Here is a 26,763-nt window from a genome sequence, read left to right on the forward strand (position 1 = left end):
ACTCTGAGGGGCTTAGGGAGTATACTGCTTGAAGGCTGCGGGGACCATATGTGTTTGTGTGGTGTGTAAGGTAAGTGCTGTACTAGAGCGATAGTACAGCACCAACCCAAGATATGGTTTACACTGCACAGTGGCCAATATCGCTTCTTAAATTTTTTTTTTTTTTTTTTTTTTGGTTTTTGGGCCACACCCGGCGTTGCTCAGCGGTTACTCCTGGCTGTCTGTTCAGAAATAGCTCCTGGCAGGCACGGGGGACCATATGGGACACCGGGATTCGAACCAATCACCTTTGGTCCTGGATCGGCTGCTTGCAAGGCAAACGCCGCTGTGCTATCTCTCCAGGCCCGCTTCTTAAATTTTTTGTTTTTTGGGCCACACCCGGTGACGCTCATTGATTACTCTTGCTATGCGCTCAGAAATCGCTCCTGGCTTGGGGACCATATGGGACACCGGGGTATCCAACTGCGGTGTGTTCTAGGTGTCCTAGGTGCAAATGCAAAGCAAATGCCCTACCGCTTGCACCATAGCTCCGGCCCCAATATCGCTTAAGTTGAAACTCTGCCACCTGAAAAATATTGGAGGATCAAGAGGGTCCCGCTGCACGAAGATCAAACGGTGGCTTTATTCCTACATGGTAAATTAAGAAAGTCGATGAACTTTGAGACCGTTGGACAGTTATGGGAGCTCATAAGGAAAAGGAGGCAAATCGGGACACGTGTAGAAAAGGACAGAACTGGATATAGTCAAGTTTTTTTTTTTTTTTTTTTTTTGGGGTCACACCCGGCGGTGCTTGAGTTACTCCTGGCTCTGCAGTCAGAAATCGTCCCTGGCAGGCTTGGGGGACTATATGGGATGCCGGGAAAGGAACCCGGGTCCGTCCCTGGTCGGCTGTGTGCAAGGCAAACGCCGTACTGCTGTGCTATCTCTCTGGCCCTCTCAAAGAGATATTTTTGCTTTGTTTTGGGGCCACACCTTCAGAGAGCTGGAGACCTAACCCAGGGCTCCTGCATGCAAAGAAGCTATTTCTCTTGCCACACTCAAAATTGACTTTTAAAAACTATTTTTAAATTTCTCTTTCCTTTTATTTATGCAAGAAGTGGAGGTTGCACACACTGCGTTGTGGGCTCGTCTTCCTTAGCCCCACAATCTCCCAACCACCAACAGAGTCCCAAGTGCCAGGCCCACATCCTCAGACCACGTGACCAAAACAAACCCGGGCGCCTTGTAAACAAGCCCGGGGCTTTTCCGGAAGGCGCAGGCGCACGCCACATTTCCGGGAACGCGCCACCTGTCACCGTTCCGGAAAACTACATCTCCCACAATCCCATTCGGTCCAACAAACTTCCGCTCCGGGTGGGAATGAGGGAGGAGCCCATGTGTGTCCTCCGGGATAGAGTTCGCTTTAAGGAGATGTTTATGTTTCCCGAGGGGAAGGAGGTTAAACAGCCCTGAAGATTAGATTAGATTCTGCTCCCTGCCCGGGTCCCCGGGCCTCAGTAAATGCCGGCAGATGTCACCTGGGAAGTGAAGGACGAACGGCGTGCGCATGCGCACAGGCGCCACATGGGGGCGGGAGCCCGCCGAGCCCCTTCCCCAAGTGGGTGAAGGTGAGTAGGGAACGGGGCGAGACTTGTCTCTTGTCACTGTGATTCCTCCTCCCCTGTAACTGCTGAGCACCACCAGGCCTACCAATTCTAAAACATTGCTGTCCAGAAATTTGGGAACCAGTTTTCAAGTTTTCACGCATTTGTTTGCCATCATCCTATCTACAAGTTGGTCTCTGCCTGATCATGCATTTAAAGAGCAACAATTTACCTGTTAGGGCTCATCTTGTTTTATCCCTGCCTCTCCTTCCCTCCCCAGCATCTAGCAAAAAGCATCTTGTAAACGAGCTATATAGATCTTAAAGTCTTCCCACAGACAATTTGCTTCTCTGTTAAGTGACTGTCTAGGTGTATTCTTTATCATGTTGTCCTTGTTTTATGTGTGGAAGTATTCCCATGAGAAGACTTTTCCATGGGACAATGAAGACCATGATACACTGCCTAAATAAATAGTGAAGCTGATGAAGTGTAAAATCTGCCGGGGATACAGCCAATTAACTAAGCATATTTCTGTCTGAACCATAACTGATTTGGCTTACCCCTTACTATTTTAGTTGGCTATGTGATATAACCTTCTAGGCATTTTCACATGATATAGGAAGGCTGATATTTAAGAATTTGACATCTCTGGGGCTGGAACGATAGCACAAAGTAAGGGTGTTTGCCTTGCACGCAGACAACCTGCGTTCTATATCCAGTATCCCATAAGATTCCCTGAGCACTATCAGGAGTGATTTCTGAGTGCATAACCCCTGAAGTGCCGTTGGGTGTGGCCCCAAAACAAAACAAAACAAAAAGAATTTGCCATCTCTAAAATTCTATGGTTAGATGTAGAATCCAGATTGTATCACAATGTGTTAATACTATACATCATCAATTTTTATTTTCCATTCAGAAAAGTGAGGTTTCCCTAGGAATTTTGGCAGGAACATTAGAACAGCCTTTTTTTTTTTTTTGGTTTTTGGTTTTTGGGTCATACCCGGCAGCGCTAAGGGGTTTCTCCTGGTTTTACGCTCAGAAATCACCCCTGGCAGGCTTAGGGGACCATATGGGATGCCAGGATTTGAACTAATGACCTTCTGCATGAAAGGCAAACGCCTTACCTTCATGCTATCTCTCTGGTCCCAGAACAGTCTTTTATTGCACTTTTTTTTTGGAGGGGGGTCACACCCGGCAGTGCTCAAGGGCTACTCCTGGCTCTATGCTCAGAAATCGCCTCCAGCAGGCTCGGGGGACCATATGGGATGCCGGGATTTGAACCATCGTCCTTCTGCAAGGCAAATGCCTTACCGCTGTGTTCTCTCTCTGGCCCCCTTTTATTGCACTTCTTTTTTTTTTGTTTTTGTTTTTTGGGCCACACCCAGCTGTGCTCAGGGGTTACTCCTGGCTATCTGCTCAGAAATAGCTCCTGGCAGGCAAGGGGGACCATATGGAATGCCAGGATTCGAACCAACCACCTTAGGTCCTGCATCTGCTGCTTGCAGGGCAAACACCGCTGTTTTATTGCACTTTTAATAGCTTCCTCTTTGCTGAAAATAGAAAATTAATTGATATTCCAATTTTTTGATATTCCAATTTTAATATCCTGTATTGTCATCTTTTTAGATCATTGCTAAGAAGAACTCTGGGTATAAGAATGAACACAATGCATGTGATGATGGCTCAGATCTTGAGATCGCATCCTATAAATGCTTCAGTGATACAGAATCGAATGAAGATGCTCCCGCATCTTGATCTCTTTAGAAATAGAATGATGTCAACTCTTAAATCTAAAAAGAAGATCAAAGAGTATTATAGACTGCTGAATTTACAGGAAGGTTGTTCTGCAGATGATGTCAGGGAATCTTTCCATAAGCTTGCCAAGCAGTACCATCCAGATGGTGGTTCCGATACTGCCGATTCTGCCACATTTATAAAGATCGAAGAAGCTTATCGGAAGGTGCTTTCCCATGTGACAGAACAAACAAAAATCAGAAAGAATAAAGCTGTGGAAGCGGAAGAGGAAGAGGAAAAGTTTAGATATCAAACACCCCAACACCGACACTATTTAAGTTTTGAAGGTGTTGGTTTGGGAACACCAAGCCAACGAGAGAAGCAATATAGGCAGTTTAGAGCAGATCGTGCAACTGAGCAAGTGATGGAATATCAAAGACAGAAACTACAAAATCAATATTTTGCCCATAGTTTAACTGTGAAAGATGTAAGACAGAGTAAACAACAAAAAATCACTCAAGCAATAGAGCGTTTAGTGGAGGATCTCATTCAAGAATCAATGGCCAAAGGAGACTTTGATAATCTCAGTGGGAAAGGAAAACCTCTTAAAAAATTCTCTGGCTGTTCATATATTGATCCCATGACTCACAATCTCAACAGAATATTGATAGATAACGGATACCAACCAGAATGGATCTTAATGCAAAAGGAAATAAAGGATACTATTGACGAACTCCGAAATGCAATCTTAGTGTCAAGGAAAAAACTTGGGAATCCGATGACCCTCATGGAACAGAAGCAGTGGGACCAAGTTTGCAAGGAGTTTGAAGACAACATCAGAAAACTAAACAAGCGAATTAATGATTTTAATTTAATTGTTCCCCTCCTGACTAGGCAGAAAGTTCACTTTAATGCACAGAAAGAAATTGCAAGAGCCCAGGAAATATATGCTACCCTTATGAAAACAGAGGAGGTCACAGATAAAAAGGCAATTGATGCTGAGCAGGGAGAAGTGGAGGAAACATCTGCAGTTAAGACAGGTTTCTTTAACTGGATGAATGTATGGAAATTTATTAAAATATAATCATTTCGGGCCGGGCGGTGGCGCTAAAGGTAAGGTGCCTGCCTTGCCTGCGCTAGCCTTGGACGGACCGCGGTTCGATCCCCCGGTGTCCCATATGGTCCCCCAAGCCAGGAGCAACTTCTGAACACATAGCCAGGAGTAACCCCTGAGCGTTACTGGGTGTGGCCCAAAACCCAAAAAAAAAAAAAAAAAAAAAAAAAAAAAAAAAATATATAATCATTTCAATAATAACCGCAATGCTGATCCACATCATTGGCAGTTGTTTTTATATCACCATTGGAAATTTATTACTGTAATACAAGAATCTGAGAACTGTGTTTATTCCCAAAACTAATCACACCCATATGTGTTGTGCAAAGAAGATGGGCCATAAGAAACTGTCCAACTGGCTTTGCTCTGAGGCTATAATAAGAAAAGAAGAAAACTGTTAAGTAAATGTGTTGGATCTATTTTAGAGTTTAAGCACTAATTATGTCATCAATGAAATTAGGAAGGGACTCAGACTGAGAATCATTTGGGATCTTGCAAAATTCCCACTGCAGTTTTTAGATCTGATAACTTGGAAACAGTTGCTATCTTCATGGTCGGGGGACATCCAGCCCCAGTGACAAAAGCTAACAATGTATTATGGAAAGACACAAAACTAAAAAGGTATGAAGTATAGACAAATAAACCTCCAAATGATGGTCTTTGTTTCTTGCAAGTCTGCTAAGAGTATTTACGCCTAAGGTTGTTTAGAGTTCAAGAATTTTCAGGGTGGCTAGAGTGATAGTACAGCAGGTGCACTCTCATTTTTAAAAATAAAAATCTCGGGCCAGAGCTATAGCACAGTGGTAGGGCATTTGCCTTGCATGCAGCCAACCCAAAATGGACGACGGTGGTTCAAATTCCTACATCCCATATAGTCCCCCGTGCCTACCAGGAGTGATTTCTAAGCACACAGTCAGGAGTAACCTCTAAGCGTGCAGAGTATGACCCAAAAACAAAAAACAAAAAGATCTCCATGAGTACTGAATTTAAAAAAAGCACTAAATACCTGGACTGTAGATTTTCCTCCCTAACTCTATGGGCTGCAAAAGTCAATCAACCATTCTGGATATAAATACCTATATTCATCTTTTTTTTTTTTTTTTTTTTTTTTTTTTTTTTTTTTTGGTTTTTGGGCCACACCCGGTAACGCTCAGGGGTTACTCCTGGCTATGCGCTCAGAAGTTGCTCCTGGCTTGGGGGACCATATGGGACACCGGGGGATCGAACCGCGTTCCGTCCAAGGCTAGCGAAGGCAAGGCAGGCACCTTACCTTTAGCGCCACCGCCCGGCCCCCCTATATTCATCTTGATTGCTTGTTTTTGTTTTTCCATCACACCTGATAGTGCTCAATGTTACTCCTGGCTTTCCCTGCACTCAGAAATTCTTCCTGGAAGGCTCAGGGGACCATATGGGATGCCAGGGATCAAACCTAGGTCAACCATGTGCAAGGCAAACTTCTTACCCGCTTTGCTATTATTTTGACCCCCAATATTCATTTTTAAGATATTAAGTGAGGGGCCGGAGAGATAGCATGGAGGTAGGGTGTTTGCCTTTCATGCTGAAGGATGGTGGTTCGAATCCCAGCATCCCATATGGTCCCCTGTGCCTGCCAGGAGCAATTTCTGAGCATAGAGCCAGGAGTAACCCCTGAGTGCTGCCGGGTGTGACCCAAAAACAAACAAACAAAAAAAAGATATTAAGTGAGTTTTCAAAACTTTGGAAAGTAGGAAATAAAAGTCTCTGGGCTCAGTGGAAATTGAGGGTTTAGTTCTGGGTGCATCTTTCATCAGAAATTGAACTGCTTAAGTACATCTACTGGAAGCCTTTTAATGTATGTATTAGACACCCGAGAGGCATTTTCAGCACCGTGGAATCATTTTACTGCTTTAGGGATCTAATGTTCTGTCTTAGGAACCCTCTAGAAAACAGAGAAAGTGAATTTTGTGCCAAATTATGCCCTTGGCAAATGATGTTGAGATCAGTAGGGTCCCATCCACTCTGGGAAATTTTGCTTTTGAGTTTGTATAAACAAGAGATGACTGTAGAGATGAGTGATCTTGTAAGAACTAGCTGCTTTGTGGGTGACTTTATGCTTAGCTGATGGAATACAATTGGAATAATCTATGATTAATTGAATAAGCTGCCATTTTGACTTCTACAGTGAATAGAAGTACTTGTCACAAAGTTGTAAACTTTAGTAAATATAGTTACAATAAGCTATGATTTGAAAAAATTGTAGAAAGCCATGATTCTGTGAATCTTAAGAATGGGAATTTAGATGTATGATATCAAATTGCATTGCAGCAATGTGAAGAAAGCCATTTTGAATAATAGAAAATTGGAAGATGCAACAGTCAGGAAACTGTAGTAAATTCTGTATTTCAGTACAACATACTTTATGTTTATAAATACTTACATGAATAAAGGAAATTTTAATGATTATTCAGTGGTCCATGATTATGTTAACAAACTAGAAGTGACAATATTTTAGCTGGTTACCTAAAGTATTGAAAATATATAGATGTTGGTTTTTGGGTCACACCTGGCAGTGCTCAGGGTTTACTAATGGCTCTGTTCTCAGAAATTGGTCCTGGGAGGGGGGGCGGAGCGTGGTGCAGGGCATAAGGCATCTGATTTGCCTTATGTGTGCTAGCCTAGGACGACTACAGTTTCATCTCCCAGAGTCCTATATGGTCCCCCAAGCCAGGAGTGATTTCTGAGCACATAGCCAGGAGTAACCCCTGAGTGTCACCAGATGTGGCCCAAAAAACAAACAAAAAAAAGCACTCCTGGCAGGCATGGTGTTGTGGGGGGACATCGTATGGGATGCTGGGATTCAAACCACAAGTTGTTCTGGGTCGGCCACTTGCAAGGCAAACACCCTGAAGCTGTGCCATCTCTCCAGCCCCTAAAAAAAAATTAATCTTAAAAAAAAAAAAAAAAGAGGAATTGCAGTGGGGGACCTTTAAAAACTTTGCAGCAAGGAGTGCGTGGACCAGCAATGAGCCTGCTTTGACAGAGTTGGATCATTTAGTTTGGGGGCCACATTTCACGATGCTCAGGGCTTCCTTTTGGCTCAGGGATTGGGGATCGGGATGGTTCTTGGGAGCTCTTGGGAGATCATATGTAGTTCTAGGGATCTAAGTGGTGACAGCTATGTGCCTTACCACTGTCTCTGTCTTTAGAGTTGCACCTTTATTCTGGTTCCCTTTGGTACCTGATAAAAGTGCCTAAACTTTAATCAGTGCCTGAACCTGATAAAAGGAGTTTATCCTCTTAATTTTCCTGTTCAGCCACAGTTTATACCATGATTTGCCCACCTGAAACCCCAGATTCTCAGGGAACTGGGTTTAACTGACATGATGTTGTTCTTCAGGCTGCCTATTGTCTTCCATCTGCCCCCTATGGGTGTCTTTACTCAAGGTGATAGATGCTTCCTCCCACAGAAAGGAAGTCATCCTGTAGAACATGCCTGAAGATGCCAGTCTTTCTCCACAGGGCTCAATATGTTCCCAAGGCATTGCTCACTGGATTCGTTCTCAGGGGCTGTGGGTGCAGAATGAGAAGTGAGAGAGAATTTGCAGAAAATTTGTTCCTGGTACATAAAGGGCATCTGTGCCCACCAGTGGCACAGCAGACAAGTTCCCAGGTAGAGGTTGCAGGGTGCTGGCTGTTAGGCTCTGTGCGTTGATTCACTCACCAGGTCAGTTCTTCTGGTTTCAGGTATTCCCATAATTCTCCAGCTCTTCCCCAAAATTCCAATGTCCATTAATAATTTTCTTTCTGGGACCGAGAGATAGTAAAATAGCATGTATTTGCTTTGCATGTGTCTCACCTGGGTTCAATCCCCAGCACCCCATATAGTTTTCCCCTGAGCACCATCGGCAGTGATCTCTGAATGCAGAGCCTGGAGTAAGCTCTGGAAGGAAGGGAACGGTAGGGAAGGGAAGGGAAGGAAAGGGAAGGGGAGGGGAGGGGAGGAGAGGAGGGGAAAGGAGAGAAAGGAAGGGGAGGGGAGGGAGAGGAGGGGAGGAAAAGAAGGAAGGGGAGGGAAGGGGGGAAGGAGGGAGAAGGAAGGAGAGAGTGGATAGGTAGGTAGATAGGTCAGAAGATTCCAGAATGCCATACACTAAGATTCCTGAAGGAGGGAGAAGGAAGGAAGGAAGGAAAGAAGGAAGGAAGGAGGGAAGGAGGAAAGGAAGAAAAAAAGTAGATAGGTAGATAGGTCAGAAGATCAAGGAAGGAAGGAAGGAAGGAAGGAAGGAAGGAAGGAAGGAAGGAAGGAAGGAAGGAAGGAGGGAGGGAGGGAGGAAAGAAAGAAGGAAGGAAGGAGGGAAGGAGGAAGGAAGGAGGGAGGGAGGGAGGAAGGAAGGAAGGAAGGAAAAAAGGAAGGAAGAAAGGAAGGAAGAAAGGAAGGAGGGTGAGAGGGAGGGAGGGAGGGCGGGAGGGAGAGAGATAGGTCAGACATCCCAGAATGCCGTATACTAAGATTCCTGATCATCAAAAGATTCAAAGTGATTGTGGTGGTGGTGGTGGTGGTGGTGGTGGTGTGTGTGTGTATGTCTGTATGTTTGTGTGTGGTTTGGGGTCCACACCCAGATACACTTAGAGCTTGTTTTCTGTCTGTACTGAGCGATCATGCTTGGTGATGCTCAGGGAACCAATAGGGTCTTGGGAATCGAACCAGGATCAACAGCATGCAAAGCAAGCACTGGAAGTTTTGTGTGAGGTCTCAGGTTTCCTCTAAGTGTTTTCTATTGGTTTCTCATGGGCTCATCTCTTATTTTTCCCCCGCAGCCAGCTGTGTCTTTGGCTGCCTCCAAGTTCCTAAAGCTCCAAGTTCCTAAAGCTCAAAGCAGTGTGGCATGAAGGGAAGGTCATGGGACAACAGAAATTTGAATTCAGAACGGTGCTTACTAACTTAGGGATTGGCTTGAATTCCTGTTTTCTCTTGCCAAGTGAGCAGAATCAGACCCGCCTTGCAAGACTGTTGCAATGGAGAGACCATGTGCAGGAAATCCTCGAGCAGGGTGGGGACCACACTGTAAAACAGTGGTTCTGAGCAGAGGTGCTACCGCCCCCTAGAGGAAACATCTTGGAAATCAGTGGGGGCGACAGTGGACTAACTTAAGATTCTATTAGGTGTTTTTATCTAGCCCAGTTCCAATTGACAGGTAAGTCTGGACCATCCTGGTTGTCATTCCTGACCACAAGCATGTTGCAGGTCGGGCTGTAGATGTCGAATCTGTGGCAATGTGCAGGCAGTTGTTCAAAAAGAGGAATCGGTAATTCCAATTCTGCCCAAGCCAACGTCCAACAGACCTTCGGGAGGTGAAAACTCAGGCTTATATAAGGGGTGGGAGGACAGACAGATCAGGGGTGAAGAACTCGCCATGCACGCCCCCAACTCGGGCATCATTTATGGTCCCCCAAGCATTGACCTGAGTTGCCCCAGAACATAGAGCCAGAAGCAAGTCCTAAACAGAGCTGGGTGTGATCTTAATTTGCTCCCCCGCAAAACCCAAAAACTCTGCTTGTAATCATCTAAACCTAGAACAGCTATGTTTCTTTTACATACTAACTTATACATATTTCTTGTTTTCATTCATAGATAATTAATTTAATTACATATTAACTTACTTTAAATTATTTCTGTGATTTAACTATTTAAAATGAATAATCATATAAAATAATATTTAATATAATACATTTTATAAAGTATAAATTTTTTTTTTTTTGTGGTTTTTGGGTCACACCCGGCAGTGCTCAGAGATTATTCCTGGCTCCAGGCTCAGAAATTGTTCCTGGCAGGCACGGGGGACCATATGGGACGCCGGGATTCGAACCGATGACCTCCTGCATGAAAGGCAAACGCCTTACCTCCATGCTATCTCTCCGGCCCCTATAAAGTATAAATTTTAAATAAATCATAAACATTGTAATAAATAAAAATTAAGTTTTTAATGGTTTAGTACATTTTATTTGCTTTATTAATTTTGTTTTATTTATTTAAATGGGATTATTTGTTTGTTGGTTTGTTTGTTTTTGGGCCACACCCATCAGCACTCTGAGGTTACTCTGGCTCTGCACTCAGAAATTACTCTTGGCAGGCTCTGGGGACCATATGGGATGTTGGGGATTGAACCCGGGTTGATACTGTGCAAGGCAAACATTTAATCTGCTGTGCCATCTATCACTCGAGTCCCCAGAATTATTTGATTTTTAAAAACAATTAGTCATTAAAATATTTATTTTACCTATTTTTTTATTTTTATTTTTGGGCCACACCCGGTAATGCTCAGGGGTTACTCCTGGCTATGTGCTCAGAAGTTGCTCCTGCAATTTCTGAGCATGGAGCCAGGAGTAACCCCTGAGCACTGCCGGGTGTGACCCAAAAACCACAAAAAAAAAAAAAAAAAAAAAAAAAAGAAGTTGCTCCTGGCTTGGGGGACCATATGGGACACCAGGGGATCAAACCGCGGTCTGTCCAAGGCTAGCGCAGGCAAGGCAGGCACCTTACCTTTAGCGCCACTGCCCGGCCCTATTACCTATTTTTTTTTTGTGTGTTTTTTTTGGGTCACACCTGGCAGTGCTCAGGGGTTACTCCTGGCTCCATGCTCAGAAATTGCTCCTGGCAGGCATGGGGGACCATATGGGATGCCAGGACTGGAACCGATGACCTTCTGCATGAAAGGCAAACGCCTAACCTCCATGCTATCTGTCCGGCCCCTATATTACCTATGAATAGCAGAATTGTGTTTATTTTACTTATAAACATAACATACTTTGGGCATAACATTAAAGACACTATTTCCTTTTCCCCTTACCCATTCCCATATTTCTCGCCAAATCACTGATACTGAATATCCTTTCAAACTCATCAGATTGTGAGCTTAATTTTAAGACACTGATACCCAAATACAAGAATCCTCATAAAGTCACATGAAGCCTTTTTTGATAACGTGCTTCCATGAAGTTATGAAGAGACTATTTTTCAGAGCACACAATGACATTGTGCTCTAGTCTTTCAGTGAGTTTCTGGCACATACATTTGGTGTGTGCTTCCAACAGAAAGGGTAGGAGCACCACTCTCAGCAAGACTAGGTAGCCACAAGAAGAAAAGTACAAAGCGGAGCTGTAGGACCAGAAGGAAGGAAGCCTTAATCCTGCCTGTTTTAGTAGGTTACCAGCTGTGCCAGTTGCTTTATCTGTTTCAGCAGTATTGGTTTGAAAGTGATGGTTGGGCTGGAGAGTAGAGCAGGAAGGCTCTTGCCTTGCGTTCAGCAGACCTGGTTTTATCCCCTTTTGCTCCACCATACCCCAGCCTGTAGGTTCTGAACACCACTGAGTATGGTCTCCCCAAAGGAAAAAATAATACTGGCACCATTTTTTTTTCTCAGTTATGCTCAATGATGTTCAGGGCTTACTCCTGGCTTTATGCTCAAGAATCACACACAGAGGTGCTCAGGGAAACATATGGGATGCTGAGGATATAACGTGCCTCAACTTTATACTCTGGTCCCTACAACAATTTTTTTTTGGGGGGGTAAGAGTTTTACATATTGGTTGCATTCTCCAAATTGTTTTGTTTTGTTTTGGTTTGGTTTTTGGGTCACACCCTATGGCACTCAGGGGACTCCTGGCTCTACACTCAGAAAATGCTCCTGGCAGGCTCAGGGGACCATATGGGATTCCGGGATTCGAACCACCATCCTTCTGCATTCGAGTCAAACGCTCTATCTCCATGCTATCTCTCTGGCCCCGCACTCTCCAAATTTTTGCAAAAAAAAAAAAATTGCCATAAAGTTTGCATTGATTTATGCAGTGAAATTGGTAGTGAAGTTGGTCATTTTAAAACCTAACCTGGCCCAAACCTGGAAATGTTTCCAAATGTCACCATAATTCAAGGATCTGAGGGTTTGTTTGTTTTGTTTTTTGTTTTGTTTTTCGGCCACCTCCTGTTTTTGTCAGCATTGCAATGACCAGAGGTCACATACACTTGATTGAAGCTTGCACACTCAGTTGTGGTGTGGGGTCACACATTTTGTTGTGGTGCCAGAGATTCCAAAGAACAGAACTGCTAAAATCACACTTCAGACATATGGGCATAGAATTCACAAGCATCATGTATGTAAGGCGGACACTATTCCACGAAGTTACACTCGTGGGGCAAGATTTTCTTATCTAATATTTTCTTATCTTAGGATACATTAAACTTGTTAAAAATAAGATTTGGAGTGATAGCACAGTGATAGCACATTTGTCTTGCATGTATGCAATCTGAGTTTGATTTCTGCCATCCCGTTTGGTCCCTCAAGCCTGCTAAGAATGATTCTTCAGCGTAGTCAGGAGTAACCCCTGAGTGCCTCCAGGTGTGGCCCCTTTCCCCAAAAAGTAAGATTTAAGGGACTGTATCCATAGCTCAATGGGTTGAGCAAATGCTCTGAATGTAGGACTAGATACAGTTCCTGGTACTAAATATAGTCTCTGGGAGTAACCCTGGTTCAGTCCCTACGCACTATGCCCCCCAAAAAAGAGACAAGATTTGGGAATGTGTTAGAAGCTACTTTTGTCCTTCCATGTATTTTTTTTTTCTTTCCTTAGTGAAGAATCTCATTCTCCAGTTTTCTCATAGTTGAGCAGAGCCAAGCGACAAGTGCTTGCTAGGAGAATGAGTGCAGAGGTGGTGTTTGTCACCTTTAGCCTTAGGGAAGATTTACAGATGGCAGGTGTTACTTTTGTCTTCTTTTTTGCTGGTTGGAATAGAGATATAAAGGTCGGAGTTCCAGCAGCTGTCTTAGACTCTCGGGCATTATTAGGAATGAAACATGCTATCTCTCAATGCTGATACATGTGAAAGCTTTTTCTAGTGGCTGGAACAAGAGGGCCGGCTCTGACTCTGTAAGATGCCAGGCCAGCTCTTGAGTTGTTAGATTACACTTTGTTTTACCCAAAACAAAGATCATCCCTGGTTTCTTTGATTCTGTTTGTTTACAACTTGGTTTTACCTCAGAAAGAGATTGTTTTACATTCAAACCTGGGCAAGACTAGCTCAGGATAGTCCTTATTCTATCCTTACCACCCCACCCCTCAACCAGGGTAGTCTCTGTACTCAATAAAAATGACAGTTCTGGCAGTCAGCCCATTATTGATAAGAGATAGAAGATTGCCAGACTACAAGCATTTTACTCTCAGCCTGGTCTGGATTATTTTGTGCAATGACTCTGCTTCAGACTTGTTCACCTAGGGTTGGAGATACTATACATGCGGTGATTTTACAGAGTAACTAGGGACTTCTTTTGGGGGCAGTGCCCAGGGCTTACTCCTGGATCTGTGCTCTGGAATCACTCCTGGCCGAGCTATGGGATGCTGGAGGTGGAACCTGGATTGATCAAGGTGATGATCAAAGTCATCTTTTTTTTTTTTTTTTTTTTTTTGGTTTTTGGTTTTTGGGCCACACCCGGCAGTGCTCAGGGGTTACTCCTGGTTGTCTGCTCAAAAATAGCTCCTGGCAGGCACGGGAGACCATATGGGACACCGGGATTTGAACCAACCACCTTTGGTCCTAGATCAGCTGCTTGCAAAGCAAACGCCGCTGTGCTATCTTTCCGGGCCCCAAAGTCATCTTTTTTTTGTTTGTTTTTTTTTACAGTTTTCTTGGGTCACACCCAGCAGTGCTCAGGAGTTAGTCCTGCCTCTGTGCTCATAAATAACTCCTGGCAGACTTGGGGACCATATGAGATGCCTGAGATCAAACTGAGATGTTGGCTACTTGCAAGGCAAATGTCCTCGTCCTCCCCACTGTGCTTTGGCTCAGGCTTCTTTTTTTTTTTTTTTTTTTTTTGGTTTTTCGGCCACACCCGTTTGATGCTCAGGGGTTACTCCTGGCTAAGCGCTCAGAAATCGCCCCTGGCTTGGGGGGACCATATGGGACGCCGGGGAATCGAACCGTGGTCCTGATCCTTGGCGGGGAATCGAACCGCGGTCCTGATCCTTGGCTAGCGCTTGCAAGGCAGACACCTTACCTCTAGCGCCACCTCGCCGGCCCCAAGGCTCAGGCTTCTTAGGACATGTTTAAATATGAGAGAAAAAACCTTTTGTGTAAGTCATTTTTTTCATGAGTGTTTTCTGTGTTGCTTGTAGACAGCCCTCATGCTAATACAAACAGAAGCCAGATATAAAATAATGATTTTAAAGAATTTAAAATATAATTAAAAGACTAAAAAGAGTAGAAGAGGATGGTACTTTGTTATAACACAGGACATAAAAACATAGAGAGAGAAAGAGAGAGAGAGAGAGTGTGTGTGAGAGAGAGAGTGTGTGTGTGTGTGTGAGAGAGAGAGAGAGAGAGAGAGACAGAGAGAGAGAGAGAGAGAGAGAGAGAGAGAGAGAGAGAGAGAGAGAGAGAGAGAGAGAGAGCAGGAATTACTCCTGGCTCTGCTTCTGCTCTCAGAAATTGATCCTGGCAGGCACAAGGACCATATGGGGTGCCAGGATTCGAACCACTGTCCCTCCTAGATCGGCTGGATCGGCTTCGTGCATGGCAAACGCCTTACCACTGTGCCATCTTTCCGGCCCTGTAGAAAACTTTGATGAAGTTTTCAAAGATTGTTGAAACTTAAAAACTGCTAAACCCAGTGTCTTTTAATTTGTTGTTTTTAATTTGCTTTACACAACAACAATCCATCTCCCCCTTTTGAGCTGGCTGGTGGGAAATGTTGCACCTTCATCTGTGTTTCTGGAATTAAAATCCGTGCCAGGCTCAAGTTTGCAAGCTCTGAGCTTAGGTTTGCAAGCCAAGAAGGCGCTCTGGCACCTTTTAAAAAAAAAATCCAGTCTCTTTTAAAGAGACAATAACAAAAAATCAAAATCTTCGGTGCAAGGCCTGGAGTAAGCACGAGATCACATCACATCAGGTGTTTTGGAGCTCGGCTTACTAGTACAGGTTAGGGGTCTTTTTTTTTTTTTTTGCCATGCTTTTCATATTTTATTAAAATTAAGTGTAATAAAAAATCCAGATAGTAAAATTCAATCACACGGATGGTTTTAACAAATAACTGTATTCGAACTCATGGAGAGCTGGGTAGGCCATTTGTACAATTGTATTAGTGTTCCTGTTCAGGTTAGAGGTCTTGAGCGTCCATTTCCACCTTTACTGAGAGCCGAGGAATCCGCAAAAGACACCCCAAGAGCCCTTCATGCATGAAAAGCATTTAGGGTGACGTGCCCTATTCCGGACAGCTCCCGGGGGGAGGGGGTCACTGCTGGGCTAGAAGCAAAAAAAAAAAACAACCCCAGAAACCGAGCCCCTGCCCTTGGCATCTGGGGCTTTCCTCCTTAACCACCATACCACGCGTGTGATCTCACGCGGCTGCCGCCCCCAGCGCAGCCGGACCCGCCGTGCAGAACGCGAATGCGAGACTCTCAGCGGGCCGAGTCCAGCTCCCGCCGTCCCGAGGACTGCAGAGTCGGGGTCGTCCTCGCCCCGCCCACTGGCACCATGCACCGCCCATCGGCACAACTCCCCGCCCACCCCACTACCAGGCCACTCCTACCAGAGCCTCCCCCGCTCAGTCACTACGTCCCGCCTACCGGCACACGCCACGCCCACATACACATGTTCCCGCCCACCACCACCACCAGGCCACTCCCATCAGAGCTTCCCGTCCCGCCCCCAGTGGCCACTTGCTGCGCGCCGATTGGCTGCCAAGGAGGGCACGGCGCCGCGCCGGGCCCACCGGCATCAGGACACTCCCACCGGAGCCTTATGTCCCGCCCCCAGTGGCCACTTGCTCCACGTTGATTGGCTGTCAAGGAGCGCACGGCGTCTCGCCCCGCCCACCAGCGCCAGGCCACTCCCACCAGATCCTCGAGTCCCTCCCCCAGTGGCCACTTGCTGCGCTTCGATTGGCTGTCAAGGCGCGCGGCCCCGCGCCCCGCCCCGCACGCCCCGCCCCGCCGGCGCCTTCTTGGCGCGCCAGTCTCCCCGCGGCCGAGGTGAAGCTGCGGACGCGCGCCGGGCTGCGGCGGGCGCGGACGCCGCCTTCGCTCCTCTTCCTCTTCGCTGCGCGCCCGGGCTCGGGGAAGCCGGTGAGTGCGATCGGCGGATGCCCCGGGATCGCGGCCGCGGCGCGCGAGTGCGGAGTGTCGGCAGCCCGGCGGGCCTGTCAGGCAGCAGGTGCAGCGGCGCCGGGCCCGAGCTGCCGGGCCGAGCCAAGCCGGGCGCTCCGGAACGCTCCGGGCCTCCCGCGTCCCTCCCTCCGGCCACCGTGGGCGTGCTGGGAAGGTTCCCCCCAGCCTTGATCCTCCTCCGGGGCGACTCCTGCGGGCCTGGGGGACCGGCCTGGGGCTGGTCATCCTTCAGCTACCACATCACCTGCCACATGCCACAGCCTGCAAGAGCCGATCGCGCCCTGTGCGTGGAGGGGCGCGATGCGGGGCGGGGCGAGGGAGGGGCTCGGAAGTCGGTTTCGGCCGCTGCCCCTAAAAGGGGCTCTTGTCAACCGGTGCCCGTTGGCGGCTAGAGCGGGGTGACCCCGTTCTCGTGGCGCGTGTGCGCCCGCCCTCCAGTCCCCATCGCACACTTGTCAAGACGTGAGTCGCTCTCGTCTCCGTCTTCCCCGCGCCCCTGAACACCCTTTATTGATTTATTGATTTATTTACTTATTTATTTTGTGTTTGTTTTTGGGTCACACCCGGTGATGCTCAGGGGTGACTCCTGGCTCTGCGCTCACAAATCGCTCCTGGCAAGCTCGGGCACCTATGGGATGCCAAGGATCCAACCCTGGCCTGGGTCAGACGCGTGCAAGCTAAACGCCCCCCCCCCCCCCCCCGCTGCGCTATCGCTCCGGCCCTGAACCCGGTTTCTGAATCCGCTCCCGGGCACGAATTCGTTCCCACCCGCTTTCTTCCTCTTCGTGGGTTGCAACCTGACCCGGCCAAGATTGCAGGGCTCGGGGCCTCCCCACTTTGGGCTTGGGCGTGGCGAGACCCGTCGGGTTCCTCGTTCTGAACAATCCCAGTGGCCCGGATTTGGGAGGAGGCGAGAAAAGCAGGTTTTTCTCCCGCAGGGCAGGCGGGCGGAGGAAGGACGGGGTTCTCCTGTACCTCCAGATATACCCTTTCCGCCCCCACCTGCCGCGATCCTTGAGATCGCTGCAGCCTGAATTGGCTGCGTTTCTACCCGGCTCGCTTTTGGACTCTCATGATAGAGATCAGAGATCTTTTTTTTTTTTTTTTTTTTTGCTCCCCCTTCTTATTAGCTCCTTTGGAATAATCACCGTAATACACTCTGGATGTGAATTGAGTGTTTGTGTGTGTGTGTGTGTGTGTGTGTGTGTGTGTGTGTGTGTGTGTGTGTGTGTGTGTGTGTGTGTGTGTGGTTTTTGGCTCCATGCTCAGAAATTGCTCCTGGCAGGCACGGGGGACCATATGGGACGTCGGGATTCGAACCGATGACCTTCTGCATGAAAGGCAAATACCTTACCTCCATGTTATCTCTCCGGCCCCTCTGATGTGAATTTTTTTTACACCACCCACCCCAGCATTGTAGGTTAAAAAGCATGGAAGTGGATCGGTAAAAAGTTAGAATGATCTCTCTCTCTCTCTCTCTCTCTCTCTCTCTCTCTCTCTCTCTCTCTCTCTCTCTCTCTCTCTCTCTGTTTACTGATACCAGGAATATAACAGGTATATATACATATATATAGCTCATTGCATATACTTTGACAATTTTATTTTAGTTGTTTTTGGGGGTACCACACCTGGTAAAAAGTTAGAATGATCTCTCTTTCTCTCTCTCTCTCTCTCTCTCTCTCTCTCTCTCTGTTTACTGATACCAGGAATATAACAGGTATATATACATATATATAGCTCATTGCATATACTTTGACAATTTTATTTTAGTTGTTTTTGGGGGTACCACACCTGGTGATGCTCATGGGTTACTCCTGGCACTGAGCTCAAGGATCACTCCCAGTAGACTTGATGGGCCATGTGAGATGCTGGAGATTGAACCCAGCAAGGCAAACTCCCTACCCATTGTACAGTACTATAGCTCTGACCAGTTGGACACTTCTATTTGTACTTTTCTTTTCACCATTTGTGCAGCGAGGAATGTGTCTGTTAGTCACCACCAACAGAACCTGTTGCTATAAATCATTCTCTAAAACAAATTGATTTTGTGTCCTTATTTGTAGTAGGATCTTCATGCATTTTCAATACCTCTGACCAGGAGAAAGTCAATGAGAGGATGATTGCAGAGGGTTAGCATGTTTAGAAAGAATTTATCAGCATCCTTCACAGATGGTGAGGCAACTTTTCAAAAGTCAGGGCTTGTTAATATTGCTAAAAGAGTTGAACTTAAAAAAAGAAAAAAGAAAAAAATGTGTTGTAGTTTGGGGCCGGAGAGACAGCAAAGCAGTAGGGCATTTGCCTTGCATGCATCTGATCCCGGATGGATGGTGGTTTGAATCCCAGCATCCCACATGGTCGTCGGCACCCCCCCCCCCCCTGCCTGCCAGGGGAGATTTCTGAGTGTAGAGCCAGGAGGAACCCCTGAGTGCTGCTGGGTGTGATCCAAAAACAAACAAAAAAAAGTTGCAGTTTTTAAAGCATTGTGCTATGCACTGTTTTACATGTGAGCTGACCCTGATTGGGTCCCTGGCACCCTAAAGGGTTCCCAGAACACTGATGGGAGTAACCCAGTCATTCCCCCAAAACAATAAATAAAAATTTCAGAGGCTTTGGGGGTGAGGGTGGAGAAAAAAATTTTTTTTCAGAAAGAAATAAAGCGCCAGAGTGATAGTACTGCAGGTAAGTTGACCTGGATTCAATTCCTGGTATCTCATGATCCCCTGAGCACCAACCACCAGCGAGTGATTCCTGAGCATCACCGGGTGTCACACCAAACCCCAAAATAAATAAAACTTAAAAAGAAAAAAGAAAACAAACAAAACAAAAAAACCTTTATAATGTGTTTGATGCAGCATGTTTAATATGATTTATTGAACTATATATTATTTTTTGCCTATCTGATTATATATGATGTAATAAACTATCTAATATTTTAGCATACCACTCAGTAAATATATATATTTTTTGGCTTTCTGGGCCACACCCGGTGGTGTTCAGGGATTACTACTAGCTCTGCACTCAGAAATTATTCCTGGCAGGCTCAGGGGACTGTATGGGATGCTGGGGATCTAACCAGGGTGGCCATGTGCAAGGCAAACACCTTCCCTGCTGTGCTATCACTCTGACCTCAAGGACCTGCTGCTCATTTTCATTTTTCTTTATTTCCTTTTTCCAAGACTGGAGTGCTCCCAAACATTGCCCTTGTTCCTCTCCCAGCATTTCTTGGCCTACTGGTCTGTGGTTTGTGGGTACTGTACTGCTTGGTTGGCGATTATCTGGGTTACTGCAGTTGTGCAGGGATGCTGTGGGGACTCAGGAGAGCCACTCCTGTGTTGTGCTGGGCGCCCACTCGGGTTGGCCACATGCATGGTATGTGCCATAACCCCTGGACTATCTTTGTACTGTCCTTTCTGCTCCTGCTTCCTTTGTGTGTGTCTGTGTGTGGGGGTTTGGGGGAGAGTTGGGGCCACACCCCTTGATGCTCAGGCTTACTGCATTTAGGATCTCTCTTGTTGGAGCTCAGGGGACCATATGGGTCCTGCAGGGTCAAATTGGGATCAGTTGTGTGCAAGGCAAGTGCCTTCCCTGTTATACTATCACTTTGCTCTTGCATCATTTTTTCTTTTTCTTTTCTTTTCTTTTTTTTTTTTTTTTGGTTTTTGGGTCACACCCGGCAGTGCTTAGGGGTTACTCCTGGCTCTATGCTCAGAAATTGCTCCTGGCAGGCTCGGGGGACCATATGGGATGCTGGGATTTGAATTGCCGTCCTTCTGCATGCAACGCTCTATCTCCATTCTATCTCTCCGGCCCCATTTTTTCTTTTTCTTTTTCTTTTCCCTTTTCTTTTCTTTTTTTTTTTTTTTTTTTAATTTTTTGGGCCACACCTGGCTGTGCCCAGGGGTTACTCCTCACTTTTTATTCTAGAATCACTTTGGATATATACTTTTTTAAAATTAATTCAGATCTTTTTTTTTTTTTTTTTTTTTTTGGGTTTTGGGTCACACCTGGCAGCACTTGGGGTTTCCTCCTGACTTTATGCTCAGAAATCGCTCCTGGCAGACTCGGGGGACCATATGGGATGCCTGGATTCAAAGTTTCTTCTGCATGCAAGGTAAACGCTTTGCCTTACCTCCGTGCTATCTCTCGGGGCTCCCACTTCCGGTATTGAATTCAGGTTGGCTGCCTGGAAGGCAAATGCCTTCCCTGCTGTGCTATTGCTCCAGCCTTTCAAAAACTACACAGCATCACATCCTGTGCTTGACTAAGGCCTACTTGATGAGAATCACAGGTTGGACACTCAAATTCCTGAGCATTCCTGTGTACTTTTTACTGCCAACCAAATAAAAAGAAAGATTGCCTTATTTGGCATTGTCCTCTGTTTTTCTTGGGGGAAGTGGGGAGTTGGGCCACACCTGGCAGCGCTCAGGGGTTGCTCCTGGCTCTCCGCTCAGAAATCACTCCTGGCAGACTCAGGGGACCATATGGGATGCTGGGATTTGAACCACTGACCTTCTGCATGCAAGGCAAAATGCCTTACCTTCTTACTATCTCTCTGGCCCCTTGTGTGTTCTTTTGTATGTAGAGACCAGAAATGAAAAATCTGATAATGTGAAATAATATATATATATATTTATATATATATATACACACACACACACACACATATTTTTTTGTTTGTTATACTCCTTGGTGCTCAGGGTCTACTCCTGGTTTTGTGCTCAGAGATTACTGCTGGTTTTATTCAGGGGACTACAATGGGGTACCTGGGATTGAATCTGGGTCAACTAAGTGCACAGCAAGTGCCTTGCCCGCTGTACTATCTTCCTGGCCTTGGGGAATTTATTGACCTTGTTAATAAAGTGGTATTGACTTTAAAGGTTTTGTTGACTCATTGGGCAGACTTGGCAGTGTGCAGAGAAGGGCCTGTGCTTAGGGAAAATGTGAACTGGAGTAAATGTGTGCTATTCCATCCTATGGTTTTCTCCATGAATATTCAGCAGGAATAAATTCTTCCCTGTTGAAGTGAAATTCTGTTATTGGAAAATGCTTATCAGACACACACATGCATACATGCTGGGGAGGCTGAGGAGTGTGTCCCCCAGGTTCTGTGTGTGTGGATGGGTAAGGTACACACACACACACACACACACACACACACACATATATATATATATATATATATATATATATATATATATATATATATATATATATATACAAGATACAAGTCTAAAGAATACAATAACCAGTGATCATCTTTGTGCCATCACCAGATTAAGAAATGAAAATTTTGGGGCCGGGTAGGTGGCGCTGGAGGTAAGGTGCCTGCCTTGCGAGCGCTAGCCAAGGAAGGACCGCGGTTCGATCCCCCGGCGTCCCATATGGTCCCCCCAAGCCAGGGGCGATTTCTGAGCACATAGCCAGGAGTAAACCCTGAGCGTCAAACGGGTGTGGCCCAAAAACCAAAAAAAAAAAAAAAAAAAAAAAAAAGAAATGAAAATTTTGTTTGCATCTTTCTTCCACAAACAGTTTCCACTGATTTTTGGTGGCTGCATGCAAAGCAAATGCCCTACTGCTGTGCTATCTCTCCGGCTCCTTGAATGAATAGTTTTATTATTATTATTTTTTTTTTATTTTTGGGTTATACCTGGCATTGCTCAGGGGTTACTCTTGGCTCTGCACTCAGAAATCGCTCCTGGCAGGCTGAGGGTGGGGGGATTATACGAGATACCGGGAATCGAACCACTAATCAAACCACTGTTTGCCCTGGGTCTGCCACGTGCAAGGCAAACACCCTACCTGCTGTGCTATCTCTCTGGCTCCCTTAAATGAATAGTTCTTTAAAAAAATTATTAGGAAGATTATTAAGTACTTCAGAGTTTTATTTATTTACTTTTTTGTTTTGTTTCGTTTTGGGGGGATATACCTGGTGATGTTCAGAACTGGTTTATGACTGCATTCAATGATCACTCCTTGAAGGAGATCTGAATCATATGGGATGCTGGGACTTGAACCTGAGCCAACTGCGTGGAAGGCAAATGCCCTCCCTGCTAGTATCGTTATCACTCCAGCCCCTCCAGGTTTTTATATCTTCATTTCTGAAAATGCCACCCTGGGCTGATTTTAAGAGATCGTAAAGGAGAGATCTTTATATAGTCCCGGGGAAAGGAATGGTGCAATAAAAATGCCAAATTAGTTCTAATTGATTAATGTTCTACAGGGCTACAAAATCATAATTCCTGAGGGATTAAGCTTTACAAGCAGGCTATAAAATTATAACATTGTCTTAATTCCTGCAGTTCGACCTTGCTGCACTATAAACAGTTTACTAGCAGTAAGATTCTCATGAAATAAATCATGTTTGGTTTCCAGCTGTACAGAATGGGTCCAAGTGGGTCTAGGAGAAAAGGCTGCAGTTTTCTGAATCGGGGAATTAAACTCCAGGCTGTGAATGCCAAGCACAAATCCCAGGAAAGGCGCCTCATGGCTCGGAAAAGCTGAGCAGAGCAGAAAGCCCCGCTGTGCTGAATGGGGGTAGTCAGTGAGTAGCCTTAGAAGCCGGGACTGGAAATGGGCCTCACCCCAGCAAAGATATTTAGAGGACCCTGGTAGAAGGAGAAAGGCAGCAGCAGCAGCAGTGGGAGAAGGGGCTTGTCTTTTTCCTTTTGGTTTGCAGAACCTGCCTGCAGCCCCTCTGTGAGGCAAAAGGATGTATGCAGCCTCCTTTGCTCTTGGCTAAGGGTGTGGTGCAGGTTGGAAGAGCGAACAGCAAGAGCTGCCCCAGCGTCCATCCAGATCAAACCCAGGAGCTGCTGTGCCTGCCTGTGTCTCTTCCCCCTGGCCTGGTTATTCTGCTTTTTCTGGGGCACAGCTGCCTTCTCCTTTGCACTTTGGGCTGGCATCTTTCCCATAGTCTGTATCATCATTTTATGGCAAATTATTTTGGGGGGGGGCACACCCAACCACTTGGGCTTAGGGGTTACTCCTGCTCTGTGCTCAGAAATCGCTCCTGGTATGCTCGGAAGACCATATGGGATGCTGGGGATTGAGCCCTGCCACTGTGCTATCTCTCCAGCCTCTTGGCAACTTTTGTGGGTTTTTTTTTTAGGCCACATCTGGCAGTGCTAAGAGGTCATTCCTGGCACATGTTATTTCTCAGGAATTATTCCTGGCAGGTGATCAATCAGCTGATCCTGGTTTGATCTCCAGCATCTGAGATAGTTCCTTGAGCACCCTCTAGGAGTGATCCCTGAGAACAGAAGCAGGAGTAAGTCCCAGGCATTGCCGGTTGTGACCCATACAATGAAAAAGACAAACAAATTTTGAGTAGTTGAATTAAAATCATTGCTGATCCTTATAACTTGTATTAACTTCCAGTTAACTACTCTCATTCTTGCTGATTATGAATCATATGTTGCCTGTATTGCAGAGCAACTGAAGCTACAGGATTCCCCAATCATTTGTACTGGATCCTTGTGGATTTTTTTCTTATTTCTTTCTGCAAACTCAGGATCTCTTTTTGATCATAAGAGTATTTTTTTTTTTTTTTTTTTGCTTTTGGTGAACTCCCAGCTCTGTATCCAGGAGTAGTTTCTGGCAGTGCTTGGGGGGTGTGTCTATGGGAGGAGGAAACCATTGTGGTGCTGGGGATAGAACTTGGGCCTCATGTGTGTATGTGTGTGTGTGTAAACCCATGTAAACCCATGTGATTCTGGAGATTGAGCCTGGGGCCTCCTGCATACAAATCCTGTGTGTCTCATTCCTGTGCACCCTCCCTTAGCCCCTGATTATAATATTTGGAAGTGTGAAATTGTGTGTGCCTGAGTGTAGCTTGTTGGGGAAGAGCCAATAACATCATTTGAAATTAGTTGCTGTCACTACTGTGGTAACTGGGGGTTGGGGCATGCTTCATTGCTGTTCTTGTGCATGGGGTTGGGTGATCAGATCACATACACTGTGCCCTTGGACTCAGCAAAGGATCAAACTCATCATGGACTCATGGTTGCAGAGCAGGGGCGCTGCCTCTGCCACAGGTCAGGCCCTGATGAGTCCTTTAAACCTGAGCATTGCCAGGTGTGGGCCAAAGCCAAAATGAGAAAAGGTGGGAGGGAGAGTGAGATGAGAGTGAGATGAGAGAGAGAAGTGAAGAGAAGAGAAGAGAAGAGAAGGGAAGGGAAGGGAAGGGGAGAGAAGGGGAGGGGAGGGGAGGGGAGGGGAGGGGAGGGGAGGGAGGGGAGGGAGGGGAGGGAGGGGAGGGGAGGGGAGGGGAGGGGAGGGGGAGGGGAGGGGAGGGGAGGGGAGAGAGAAGGGAGAAGAAAGAAGTAAGAAGTTCAGGGGTTGAGTAAGCCTCCTGACTTGCATATAAGCCAAGGTCCTGTCTTGCATATGAGTCAAGGTTTGGCCCTGAACACCTCCTGAAGTGTGTTCCCTGACCACAGAGCCAGGAGTAAGCCCTGAGCACTGCTGGTGCATCCCCCAAACAAAAACATCAGTGAAACAAAAAAAAAAAGTTGTATTGGTATATGCTGGTTTGAGGCAGCTTTGCTGTGTCAGAGACTTGCTGAACTAAGCATAGAATGAATGAGCTGAAAATCTACCATTGATGTGACAGATAAGTAGGAGGGAAGCAGGTGAGCTGGTGGTGGCTAGAGTCTGAGTTTGGGAGGTGGGCGGGGTGAGGTGGCAAGCACTTGGAGAAAGCCAAAGGCCTGTTAGGAGGGAAGCTGAGGAGCGAGCCAGGCCTGGAGCTGCACCATCCAGTCTGCTTTGTATTTTTTTATTTTTGTATTTTGTTTTTGGGCCACACCGGCAGTGCTCAGGAGTTACTCCTGGCTCTGCACTCAGAAATCACTCTTGGCAGGCTCAGGGCCCATATGGGATGCAGGGAATGGGTCTGTCCTGAGTCGTTGCTGTGTCTTTAAAGCTCTGGAAAGGCAACTGGGAAGTTGGAAACAGGAGAGAAAAAGGAGAGCTTTGTGTCTTTGCTGTTTTGGGGGTTTGAGGCCATACCTGGCAGTGCTGAGGAATGACCCCTGGGGTGGAAGATGCTCAGGTCATCTGCTGGGATTGAATCCATGTAAGGCAAATGGGACACTGGGGTTCGAACCTTCTTTTTTTTTTTTTTTTTGGTTTTTGGTTTTTGGGCCACACCCGGCGATGCTCAGGGATCACTCCTGGCTGTCTGCTCAGAAATAGCTCCTGGCAGGCACGGGGGACCATATGGGACACCGGGATTCGAACCAACCACCTTTGGTCCTGGATCAGCTGCTTGTAAGGCAAACGCTGCTGTGCTATCTCTCCGGGACCCGAACCAATGACCTTCTGCATGATAGGCAAATGCCTCACCTCCATGCTATCTCTCCGGCCCCAGATTCCCATAGATTTTATGGGAAGTTCTAGTGATGGGCTGGCGAGAGCGGAACTCGGTTCTGGGCCATATTGGGTCTGTCTTGAGAACTAAGGAGGAGCCGTGCTCAGTCAGCTGTTAATGATGGGAAAGTTAGGAAAGCAAGAAGAAACCAGGCCTTTTGCTGCCTCATGGTGGTTCTGGAGAGTATCAAGCTGAATGAAGTTAGTTAGAGGAGAGGGACAGACACGGAATGATGTGTCTCCTAGATGTGAGATTATAAAGACACATTTTAGGGGAATAACAAATGCTCAAAGGCAGTAGAAGCTGAAAATTGTCTTTAAGGCTGGAATGATAGCACAGTGGGGAGGGCATTTGCCTTGCATGTGGCTGACCTGCGTTTGACCCCTGGCATCCCCCAGCCTGTCAAGAGTGATTCCTGAGCACAGAAATAGGGGTAACCCCTGAGCATAAGCGACCCCAAACACCCCCCCAAAATGTCTTGTAAGGAAGCTTACAAGGTTGGGGAAAGGATGATACCAGGAAAGTGAGGATTGGAAACATGCACCCTATCAGAGACGGTGTGCTGAACTGCTTTATGCATGAAATTATTCCATTAACAGTTTTGTAAACCATGGGACTGAAATTTTTATATTATTTTTTGTTTTCTTTTGGGGTCACACTTGGTTGTGTTCAGGGTTACTCCTGGCTCTGTAGTCAGAAATCACTCCTGGAAGGCTAGGGGATCAGATGGGATGCCGAGGATAGAACCTGGGTTTATCCACATGCAAGGCAAACATCCTACCTGTTGTACTTTGGCTCTAGCCCCTAAAAATTTTCTTTTTTTCTTTTTT

The 26,763-nt window shown here is 46.3% G+C and overlaps 1 protein-coding gene across 1 annotated transcript; it reads left to right on the forward strand.

Annotated features, from left to right (window-relative positions):
- The first annotated feature begins 1,370 nt into the window (after window positions 1-1,370).
- On the forward strand, window positions 1,371-4,402 carry DNAJC28 (DnaJ heat shock protein family (Hsp40) member C28). Its single transcript, XM_049785789.1, has 2 exons — window positions 1,371-1,607; window positions 3,210-4,402. The coding sequence occupies exon 2, from the start codon at window positions 3,241-3,243 to the stop codon at window positions 4,399-4,401; it is 1,161 nt and encodes a 386-aa protein (XP_049641746.1). The 5' UTR covers window positions 1,371-1,607; window positions 3,210-3,240; the 3' UTR covers window position 4,402.
- The last annotated feature ends 22,361 nt before the right edge of the window (window positions 4,403-26,763 follow it).

The sequence above is a fragment of the Suncus etruscus genome, chromosome 13 (assembly GCF_024139225.1).
Source record: "Suncus etruscus isolate mSunEtr1 chromosome 13, mSunEtr1.pri.cur, whole genome shotgun sequence".
Taxonomy (NCBI): Eukaryota; Metazoa; Chordata; class Mammalia; order Eulipotyphla; family Soricidae; genus Suncus; species Suncus etruscus.

Excerpts from the sequence above, each read along its gene's own strand:
- DNAJC28 (XM_049785789.1), top strand. The coding sequence starts at position 3,241 with ATGAACACAATGCATGTGATGATGGCTCAGATCTTGAGATCGCATCCT.